Source organism: Tachysurus fulvidraco, chromosome 12, assembly GCF_022655615.1.
Source record: "Tachysurus fulvidraco isolate hzauxx_2018 chromosome 12, HZAU_PFXX_2.0, whole genome shotgun sequence".
Lineage (NCBI taxonomy): Eukaryota > Metazoa > Chordata > Actinopteri > Siluriformes > Bagridae > Tachysurus > Tachysurus fulvidraco.
Genome location: NC_062529.1, coordinates 26,335,317 through 26,347,816, shown reverse-complemented (window position 1 = coordinate 26,347,816; position 12,500 = coordinate 26,335,317). Strand labels below are relative to the sequence as shown.

At 40.3% G+C, this 12,500-nt stretch overlaps 1 protein-coding gene across 4 annotated transcripts in view; it reads left to right on the top strand.

The window, feature by feature from the left end:
• The window catches only part of ltbp1 (latent transforming growth factor beta binding protein 1), an 81,777-nt gene that overhangs the window by 53,953 nt on the left and 15,324 nt on the right, over nucleotides 1-12,500 (top strand). For all 4 annotated transcript variants that reach the window (XR_007144452.1, XM_047821044.1, XM_047821043.1 and 1 more), the window contains 8 exons: nucleotides 1,853-2,086; nucleotides 5,271-5,357; nucleotides 7,471-7,596; nucleotides 7,845-7,970; nucleotides 8,864-8,989; nucleotides 9,778-9,897; nucleotides 10,044-10,166; nucleotides 12,340-12,462. Coding sequence is in view for 3 of the 4 variants with exons in the window: in XM_047821044.1 (XP_047677000.1) it covers nucleotides 1,853-2,086; nucleotides 5,271-5,357; nucleotides 7,471-7,596; nucleotides 7,845-7,970; nucleotides 8,864-8,989; nucleotides 9,778-9,897; nucleotides 10,044-10,166; nucleotides 12,340-12,462 (1,065 nt within the window). In the remaining variant the exon portion in view is untranslated. The remainder of the gene's footprint in view (nucleotides 1-1,852; nucleotides 2,087-5,270; nucleotides 5,358-7,470; nucleotides 7,597-7,844; nucleotides 7,971-8,863; nucleotides 8,990-9,777; nucleotides 9,898-10,043; nucleotides 10,167-12,339; nucleotides 12,463-12,500) is intronic.

The window sequence follows — 12,500 nt, the reverse complement described above, 5'->3', positions numbered from 1 at the left end:
TGTGTGTGTGTGTGTGTGTGTGTGTGTGTGACTGTGTGTGAGTGTGTGTGTGAGTGTGTATGTGTGTGTATTAATAATAAACATGTATTTTGTAAATGATCCATTTTCTCTTTTTCACACTTACAACTTTAGTTGTTTTAGAAACAATAATGTATAAAAATTGTTTATATATAAAATTGTTTTAGTACAAAAGCAGTCTGAATTTCATAAATCTTTATTTATTTTATTTTTATTTCAGTTTAACTTTTGTTTAGTCACTAAATCATCATATTATACAATAAATATCCTGTCATTCATTCAATCCATCCAATGTCATAATTTTTTTTTTTTGTTCATTCTTTCAGATATTTTTTTATCCCAAGCTCAGATTTGTAACACAGGACTGTTGTAACACAGGACTGTAACACAGGTCAGATTTGTAACACAGGTCAGATTTGTAACACAGGACTGTTTGTACTGTAACACGGGTCAGATTTGTAACACAGGACTGTAACACAGGACTGTTTGTACTGTAACACGGGTCAGATTTGTAACACAGGACTGTAACACAGGACTGTTTGTACTGTAACACAGGTCAGATTTGTAACACAGGACTGTAACACAGGACTGTAACACAGGACTGTAACACAGGACTGTTTGTACTGTAACACAGGACTGTTTGTACTGTAACACGGGACTGTTTGTACTCTAACACAGGTCAGATTTGTAACACAGGACTGTAACACAGGACTGTAACACAGGACTGTAACACAGGACTGTAACACAGGACTGTTTGTACTGTAACACAGGACTGTTTGTACTGTAACACGGGACTGTTTGTACTGTAACACAGGACTGTAACACAGGACTGTAACACAGGACTGTAACACAGGACTGTAACACAGGACTGTTTGTACTGTAACACAGGACTGTTTGTACTGTAACACAGGTCAGATTTGTAACACAGGACTGTAACACAGGACTGTTTGTACTGTAACACAGGACTGTAACACAGGACTGTTTGTACTGTAACACAGGACTGTTTGTACTGTAACACAGGACTGTAACACAGGACTGTTTGTACTGTAACACGGGACTGTTTGTACTGTAACACAGGTCAGATTTGTAACACAGGACTGTAACACAGGACTGTAACACAGGACTGTTTGTACTGTAACACGGGACTGTAACACAGGACTGTAACACAGGACTGTTTGTACTGTAACACAGGACTGTAACACAGGACTGTTTGTACTGTAACACAGGACTGTAACACAGGACTGTAACACAGGACTGTTTGTACTGTAACACAGGACTGTAACACAGGACTGTTTGTACTGTAACACAGGACTGTTTGTACTGTAACACAGGACTGTAACACAGGACTGTTTGTACTGTAACACAGGACTGTAACACAGGACTGTAACACAGGACTGTAACACAGGACTGTTTGTACTGTAACACAGGACTGTAACACAGGACTGTTTGTACTGTAACACAGGACTGTAACACAGGACTGTTTGTACTGTAACACAGGACTGTAACACAGGACTGTAACACAGGACTGTAACACAGGACTGTAACACAGGACTGTTTGTACTGTAACACAGGACTGTAACACAGGACTGTAACACAGGACTGTAACACAGGACTGTAACACAGGACTGTTTGTAGCGATTTTTAAATGTTGTCTTTACATTTTTTTTGATTAGAGTTTGTTTTGTTTTTAAATCCAGACTGCAGACTCACTCCTGTTGTCACGCCTCTGATATTCTTTCCTGTATTTTCAGTCATCATGGAGCTTCGATGTTCTACCAAAGTGGAAGTGTAAAACAATCTAAAACAGAAATAATCGCTGTGTTTTCTCTCTCAGCTGCGTTTAAGGAGATCTGTCCTGGAGGTTTGGGTTATCATGTGACCAACCCGTACATCTATAAACCCAAACCTCCTCCTGCTCCTCCTGTGAACCCGGAGGTTTACGAGCGAGGTGACACACGCCATCCCATGCTCATACACCCCAAACCCACCACAGCCATCGCACCGCTGCCCGTCCCCACGGTCCAGAAACCCATCGAGGCCTTCGGCTTCACCGAGAGACACCTACCAGGTGACCCATGAATATAATACCTTTATAAATGCTTTGGGTTTAAAATGTTAATGTATTATTGATGGATTTTTAGATGTTGAGATACAGTTTGATCTAAAGTAATGTGTACGTTGGTCAGTAATGTCGTGGGTCAGTAATGTGTACGTTGGTCAGTAATGTGTATGTTGGTCAGTAATGTGTACGTTGGTCAGTAATGTTGTTGGTCAGTAATGTCATTGGTCAGTAATGTGTACGTTGGTCAGTAATGTTGTTGGTCAGTAATGTCGTTGGTCAGTAATGTGTACGTTGGTCAGTAATGTCATTGGTCAGTAATGTCATTGGTCAGTAATGTGTACGTTGGTCAGTAATGTTGTTGGTCAGTAATGTCATTGGTCAGTAATGTGTACGTTGGTCAGTAATGTGTACGTTGGTCAGTAATGTGTACGTTGGTCAGTAATGTTGTTGGTCAGTAATGTCATTGGTCAGTAATGTGTACGTTGGTCAGTAATGTGTATGTTGGTCAGTAATGTCGTTGGTCAGTAATGTGTACGTTGGTCAGTAATGTTGTTGGTCAGTAATGTCATTGGTCAGTAATGTGTACGTTGGTCAGTAATGTCATTTGTCAGTAATGTGTATGTTGGTCAGTAATGTTGTTGGTCAGTAATGTGTACGTTGGTCAGTAATGTGTACGTTGGTCAGTAATGTTGTTGGTCAGTAATGTCGTTGGTCAGTAATGTGTACGTTGGTCAGTAATGTGTACGTTGGTCAGTAATGTCATTGGTCAGTAATGTGTACGTTGGTCAGTAATGTCGTTGGTCAGTAATGTGTACGTTGGTCAGTAATGTTGTTGGCCAGTAATGTCGTTGGTCAGTAATGTGTACGTTGGTCAGTAATGTGTACGTTGGTCAGTAATGTCGTTGGTCAGTAATGTGTACGTTGGTCAGTAATGTTGTTGGTCAGTAATGTGTACGTTGGTCAGTAATGTCATTGGTCAGAAATGTGTATGTTGGTCAGTAATGTCATTGGTCAGTAATGTGTATGTTGGTCAGTAATGTTGTTGGCCAGTAATGTTGTTGGTCAGTAATGTGTACGTTGGTCAGTAATGTTGTTGGTCAGTAATGTCGTTGGTCAGTAATGTGTTCGTTGGTCAGTAATGTGTACGTTGGTCAGTAATGTCATTGGTCAGTAATGTGTACGTTGGTCAGTAATGTCGTTGGTCAGTAATGTGTATGTTGGTCAGTAATGTCATTGGTCAGTAATGTGTATGTTGGTCAGTAATGTGTACATTGGTCAGTAATGTCGTTGGTCAGTAATGTGTACGTTGGTCAGTAATGTGTACATTGGTCAGTAATGTTGTTAGTCAGTAATGTCGTTGGTCAGTAATGTGTACGTTGGTCAGTAATGTCGTTGGTCAGTAATGTCGTTGGTCAGTAATGTGTACGTTGGTCAGAAATGTGTATGTTGGTCAGTAATGTGTACGTTGGTCAGTAATGTCATTGGTCAGTAATGTGTACGTTGGTCAGTAATGTCATTGGTCAGTAATGTGTATGTTGGTCAGTAATGTGTACGTTGGTCAGTAATGTGTACGTTGGTCAGTAATGTCGTTGGTCAGTAATGTGTACGTTGGTCAGTAATGTCGTTGGTCAGTAATGTGTACGTTGGTCAATAATGTGTACGTTGGTCATAATGTCATTGGTCAGTAATGTGTACGTTGGTCAGTAATGTGTATGTTGGTCAGTAATGTGTATGTTGGTCAGTAATGTTGTTGGTCAGTAATGTGTACGTTGGTCAGTAATGTCATTGGTCAGTAATGTGTACGTTGGTCAGTAATGTGTATGTTGGTCAGTAATGTCATTGGTCAGTAATGTGTATGTTGGTCAGTAATGTGTATGTTGGTCAGTGATGTCATTGGTCAGTAATGTGTATGTTGGTCAGTAATGTGTAAGTTGGTCAGTAATGTCGTTGGTCAGTAATGTGTACGTTGGTGAATAATGTGTACGTTGGTCAGTAATGTCATTGGTCAGTAATGTGTACGTTGGTCAGTAATGTGTATGTTGGTCAGTAATGTGTATGTTGGTCAGTAATGTTGTTGGTCAGTAATGTGTACGTTGGTCAGTAATGTCATTGGTCAGTAATGTGTACGTTGGTCAGTAATGTTGTTGGTCAGTAATGTCATTGGTCAGTAATGTGTATGTTGGTCAGTAATGTGTATGTTGGTCAGTAATGTCATTGGTCAGTAATGTGTACGTTGGTCAGTAATGTGTATGTTGGTCAGTAATGTGTATGTTGGTCAGTAATGTCATTGGTCAGTAATGTGTACGTTGGTCAGTAATGTCATTGGTCAGTAATGTGTACGTTGGTCAGTAATGTTGTTGGTCAGTAATGTGTACGTTGGTCAGTAATGTTGTTGGTCAGTAATGTGTACGTTGGTCAGTAATGACGTTGGTCAGTAATGTGTACGTTGGTCAGTAATGTTGTTGGTCAGTAATGTGTACGTTGGTCAGTAATGTTGTTGGTCAGTAATGTGTATGTTGGTCAGTAATGTTGTTGGTCAGTAATGTGTATGTTGGTCAGTAATGTGTATGTTGGTCAGTAATGTGTATGTTGGTCAGTAATGTGTACGTTGGTCAGTAATGTGTATGTTGGTCAGTAATGTGTACGTTGGTCAGTAATGTTGTTGGTCAGTAATCTGTATGTTGGTCAGTAATGTCATTGGTCAGTAATCTGTATGTTGGTCAGTAATGTTGTTGGTCAGTAATCTGTATGTTGGTCAGTAATGTCATTGGTCAGTAATGTGTAAGTTGGTCAGTAATGTCATTGGTCAGTAATCTGTATGTTTGTCAGTAATGTCATTGGTCAGTAATCTGTATGTTGGTCAGTAATGTCGTTAGTTAGCATTAATGATATTATTAACATCATCATAATGTACGTTTCCATGTACTTTTGAATAGATTTATTAATAGTAATAACCTATAGAAACCTTACAGTAACAATCTATCTGTGTGTGTGTGTGTGTGTGTGTGTGTGTGTGTGTGTGTGTGTGTGTGTGTGTGAGAATGTGAACTTCTGTCCTTGTTCTATTTGTGTAATATCAGTGCAGTGTTCAGTGGGGATTGTTGTGTGTTAAATATTTCTCTTTTTTATTCTTATCTTTATTCTTATCTTCTTTTCTTTTTTTTCTGTTTCACTCGTTCACTGCGTGTAGTGGTGGTGGAGAAAACCTCGCCCGCTGCTCCAGTCGCCCTTTTACCATCGAGCGCGAGTCAGGACATTAACCCAACTCAGTTTGCAGGTATACACACACACCCACACCCACACACCCACACCCACACAAACACACACCCACACACACACAGACAAACACACACACACACACACACACACACACACACACACACACACACACACACACACACACAGACAAACACACAGACACACACAGACAAACACACACACACACACACACACACACTCTCACACACACACACACAGACACACACACACACACACAGACAAACACACACACACAGACAAACACACAGGTACACACACACACAGACAAACACACAGGTACACACACACACACACAGACAAACACACAGGTACACACACACAGACAAACACACAAACACACACACTCACACACACCCACAGACAAACACACACTCACACACACAGACACACACACAGACAAACAGACACACACACACACAGACAAACACAAACACACACACAGACAAACACACACAGACACACACTCACAAACAAACACACACACACAGAATTTAGTAACGAGACTATTCTCAGTAAATGTCTCCTCCTCTGTCCTCGTCTATATTTACTCTGTGTGTGTAATAAAATAAACCTCACACACTCCTGGTTCCTGTGTATTACATCCTTTAAAATAGTCTCTCTGTCACTCAGCGTGGCCATGTGGCGTCTCAGCGCTCCACACACACACCGCTAACAAAAACACTTTCCTTTATGGACATGTCAGTTCCATGTGTGTTATTGCATCCGTGACTCCTTTTAGAAGCTCGTTGCTGTGTTTATTTTCTTTCCGCAGCGTGTATCGGTGCCCGCCGTGCCGTGCCGTATCCAGGCAACTCGGGTGTATTTAGACGCGGTGCGCCGCTAACCACACGTCCACTACGGACTAAATATATACACACTCTTTGTGTCACACTCAAAATTTAGCTGTGAATAAAAATTCCTTACATTTAACACAGCACAAAAAAAACTAAACAAAACCAACACTTAACTTTGTACGAACCTTCTAAATAATAAAATGGCTTTGTTTTGTATTTTTAAAATGTTTATCTGTGAACAGCGACTTTAAAGAATTTATGCTAAATAAATAAATCGAAATAAAAAATTTGTTAACTTCCTTTCAGACAATGAATGAAATCCTGAAATGTTTTGTAATTAGTTATTAAACGGAAAAATAAAAATATAAACTAACAAAATAACTGTGAGATTTATCAGAAGTTTATTTCTGTTTTCTTTAATATCTTTACAAACAGAAACATTCTCATATTTTAGTGGGAAAAAATGAGCTGAGAGAAAAGACTTTATTTCATTTTTGTGTAAATGCTTTTAAGTGTAACGTCTCGTTTTTATTAATTATTTATTTATTGTTTATTTATTATTATTATTATTATTATTATTATTATTATTATTATTATTAGATTTTCTATAATAAGAAGTTTATTCGGAGGTCACGGTGGCTTAGTGGTTAACACGTTCGCCTCACACCTCCAGGGTCGGGGGTTCGATTCCCACCTCCATCTTGTGTGTGTGGAGTTTGCATGTTCTCCCCGTGCCTCGGGGGTTTCCTCCGGGTACTCCGGTTTCCTCCCCCGGTCCAAAGACATGCATGGTAGGTTGATTGGCATCTCTGGAAAATTGTCCGTAGTGTATGTGTGTGTGTGTGTGTGAGTGAATGAGAGTGTGTGTGTGAGTGAATGAGAGTGTGTGTGTGTGCCCTGTGATGGGTTGGCACTCCGTCCAGGGTGTATCCTGCCTCGATGCCCGATGACGCCTGAGATAGGCACAGGCTCCCCGTGACCCGAGAAGGTCGGATAAGCGGTAGAAGATGAGTGAATGAATGAAGTTTATTCTTTAAATCTTTCTCGATACAGAAATCAGAACTAAACACAAGAATTGTACTGATTTCAAGCTCGTGTTTTGACAGACGTAAAAGCTTCCGCTTGTAAATGAAGAAAAATCGAGCTGAAAACAGGCCGAAAAAAGTTCTATTTGATTTATTATGAACAAAATTATTAAATTAAAATGAAAGATATTTTAGTTAAAAGATATTGAAACGCTAAATGTTGTGGAATGTTGTGTAGACACCTTCACTCTTCTCTCTGGTCTTTTCTTCCTCTCCCTCCGTCTCTCTGTAGAAGTGAACGAGTGTGTGATCAGTCCTGATATCTGTGGTCACGGTTACTGCTACGACACGGCCGAGAGCTACACCTGCTACTGTGAGAACGGCTACAAGCTGAACGACGAGGCCAACACGTGTGTAGGTGAGAATCACACAGTCAACACAGTTAACACACACAGCTGAACATCTCCAGTCAGAATTCACCGGAGCCACGGACCTCTTCCATGTGTGAGTAAACATCAGTAGAACATCTCAGGATCTCACTGATTCTGATTGGTCAGGAACTGAAGACTCATTTGTGTAATTAAAGTGTAAAAGGTGAATCAGGTGGAGTAATGAATCAGGAATCAGGTCTGAGTAATGATTCATTTGTGTTATGATGTGTGCCAGATGTTGACGAGTGTGTGGACGATCCTCACCTGTGTGTTAACGGTCGCTGTAAGAACACAGCTGGCAGTTTCACCTGTGTGTGTGAGGTGGGCTTTCATCTGAACAAAGAGAGAACCAGCTGCGTTGGTGAGCATCAGACCCTACACACATCAGACCCTACACACATCAGACCCTACGCACATCAGACCCTACGCACATCAGACCCTACGCACATCAGACCCTACACACATCAGACCCTATACACATCAGACCCTACACACATCAGACCCTACACACATCAGACCCTATACACATCAGACCCTACACACATCAGACCCTACACACATCAGACCCTATACACATCAGACCCTACACACATCAGACCCTATACGCATCAGACCCTATACGCATCAGACCCTATACGCATCAGACCCTATACACATCAGACCCTATACACATCAGACCCTACACACATCAGACCCTATACACATCAGACCCTACACAGACCCTATACACATCAGACCCTATACACATCAGACCCTATACACATCAGACCCTATACGCATCAGACCCTATACACATCAGACCCTATACACATCAGACCCTATACACATCAGACCCTACACACATCAGACCCTACACACATCAGACCCTATACACATCAGACCCTATACACATCAGACCCTATACGCATCAGACCCTATACACATCAGACCCTATACACATCAGACCCTACACACATCAGACCCTACACACATCAGACCCTATACACATCAGACCCTATACACATCAGACCCTATACGCATCAGACCCTATACACATCAGACCCTATACACATCAGACCCTATACACATCAGACCCTACACACATCTATACACTTCAACCCAGAACCCAGATCCAAAAACCTCCAACCCAGAATTTTGATACCAGAACCTCAATCTTAGAACCCAGAACCTTGAAACCATTTTTCATGTCTACTTCCTGTCTACTTATTTATTTCTCTCTCTCTCTCTCTCTCTCTCTCTCTCTCTCTGTGTCAGATTTAAATGAGTGTGAAGCTCCATACGTGTGTCCTGAGAACAGTATGTGTGTGAATACACTCGGCTCGTACACGTGTCATGAGTGCAGCAAAGGATACACACTGGGTCAGAGTGGACAGTGTGAAGGTGACACACACAGATACACACACAGATACACACACAGATACACACACAGATACACGCATACACACAGATACACACACAGATACACGCATACACACAGATACACGCATACCCACACAGATACACACACAGATACACACACAGATACACACACAGATACACACACAGATACACGCATACACACAGATACACGCATACCCACACAGATACACACACAGATACACACACAGATACACACACAGATACACGCATACACACAGATACACACACACAGATACAGATACACACACAGATACACACACAGATACACGCATACACACAGATACACGCATACCCACACAGATACACACACAGATACACGCATACACACAGATACACGCATACCCACACAGATACACACACAGATACACGCATACACACAGATACACACACACACACAGATACAGATACACACACAGATACACACACAGATACGCACACACACACACACACAGACACACACACAGATACAGGTACACACACAGATACACACACACTCACAGATACAGATACACACACAGATAAATACACAGATACGCACACACACATACACACAGATACACATATACACAGATACACACACAGATACATGCATACACACAGACACACAGATACACACACACCTACAAACCATCAATATGTCTTTCTGTCTTTCTTTCTCTCTCTCTCTCTCTCTCTCTCTCTCTCTCTCTCTCTCTCTCTCTCTCTCTCTCTCTCTCTCTCTCTCTCTCTCTCTCTCTCTTTCTCTGTAGATGTAGATGAGTGTCAGAATGGGAGTGTGTGTCCGTCTGGTCTGTGTTATAACACACTTGGCTCATACATATGCAGCCCATGTCCTGAAGGCTTCCAGGGCAAAGATGGCAAGTGTGTGGGTAAGAAATGATGTGTGTGTGTGTGTGTGTGTGTGTGTGTGTGTGTGTGTTTATATCACTGTGTACCCTCTGTATGTTGATATCGATGAGTGTGTATGTGTGTAAAGGTTTGTGATTATATTAGTGTGTACATTCTGTGTGTGTAGACATTGATGAGTGTGTGGACAGATCTGTGTGTGCTCACGGTCAGTGCTCCAATAGTGAAGGTTTCTTCATCTGTACGTGTGATGATGGCTTCACTCCAACTCCAGACCGCAAAGCCTGCACAGGTAATCTACTAATAACACACAGGTAATCTACCAATAACACACAGGTAATCTACTAATAACACACAGGTAATCTACTAATAACACACAGGTAATCTACCAATAACAGACAGGTCATCTACCAATAACACATGGGTAATCTACCAATAACACACAGGTAATCTACCAATAATACACGGGTAATCTACTAATAACACACAGGTAATCTACCAATAATACATGGGTAATCTACCAATAACACACAGGTAATCTACCAATAACACACAGGTAATCTACCAATAACACACAGGTAATCTACTAATAACACACAGGTAATCTACCAATAACACACAGGTCATCTACTAATAACACACAGGTAATCTACCAATAACACACAGGTAATCTACCAATAACACACAGGTAATCTACCAATAACACACAGGTAATCTACTAATAACACACAGGTAATCTACCAATAACACACAGGTCATCTACTAATAACACACAGGTAATCTACTAATAACACACAGGTAATCTACCAATAACACACAGGTCATCTACCAATAACACACGGGTAATCTACCAATAACACACAGGTAATCTACCAATAATACACGGGTAATCTACCAATAATACACGGGTAATCTACTAATAACACACAGGTAATCTACCAATAATACACAGGTAATCTACCAATAACACACAGGTAATCTACTAATAACACACAGGTAATCTACCAATAACACACAGGTAATCTACCAATAACACACAGGTCATCTACCAATAACACACAGGTCATCTACCAATAATACTCGGGTAATCTACCAATAATACACGGGTAATCTACTAATAACAAACAGGTAATCTACCAATAATACACGGGTAATTTACTAATAACACACAGGTAATCTACCAATAATACACGGGTAATCTACTAATAACAAACAGGTAATCTACCAATAATACACGGGTAATCTACCAATAATACACGGGTAATCTACCAATAATACACGGGTAATCTACTAATAATACACGGGTAATCTACCAATAATACACAGGTAATCTACTAATAACACATGGGTAATCTACCAATAACACACAGGTAATCTACCAATAATACACGGGTAATCTACTAATAACAAACAGGTAATCTACCAATAATACACGGGTAATCTACCAATAATACACAGGTAATCTACCAATAATACACAGGTAATCTACCAATAACACACAGGTAATCTACCAATAATACACGGGTAATCTACCAATAATACACAGGTAATCTACTAATAACACACGGGTAATCTACCAATAACACACAGGTAATCTACCAATAATACACGGGTAATCTACCAATAACACACAGGTAATCTACCAATAACACACGGGTAATCTACCAATAACACACGGGTAATCTACGAATAACACACAGGTAATCTACCAATAACACACGGGTAATCTACCAATAACACACGGGTAATCTACCAATAATACACGGGTAATCTACTAATAACAAACAGGTAATCTACCAATAATACACGGGTAATCTACTAATAACAAACAGGTAATCTACCAATAATACACGGGTAATCTACCAATAATACACGGGTAATCTACTAATAATACACGGGTAATCTACCAATAATACACAGGTAATCTACTAATAACACATGGGTAATCTACCAATAACACACAGGTAATCTACCAATAATACACGGGTAATCTACCAATAATACACGGGTAATCTACCAATAATACACAGGTAATCTACTAATAACACATGGGTAATCTACCAATAACACACAGGTAATCTACCAATAATACACGGGTAATCTACCAATAATACATGGGTAATCTACTAATAATACATGGGTAATCTACCAATAATACACAGGTAATCTACTAATAACACATGGGTAATCTTCCAATAACACACAGGTAATCTACCAATAATACACGGGTAATCTACCAATAACACACAGGTAATCTACCAATAATACACAGGTAATCTACCAATAATACACAGGTAATCTACCAATAATACACGGGCAAACTTTCAATAACAGGTAGGTAAACTACTAATAATAGATAGGTCTGGATAAAGGCATCTGTCAAATTCTTTAAATGTAAATGTGTGTGTGCGATTGTGTGTGTGTGTGTGTGTGTGTGTGTGTGTGTGTGTGTGTGTGTGTTACAGACATTGATGAGTGTCAGGATGAGAGTGTGTGCACGAGAGGTCATTGTGAGAACACAGAGGGAGCGTTCATCTGTCATTGTGAGAGCGGATTCAAACTCTCAGAATCAGGAGATCAGTGTGACGGTATACACACACACACACACACACACACACACACACAC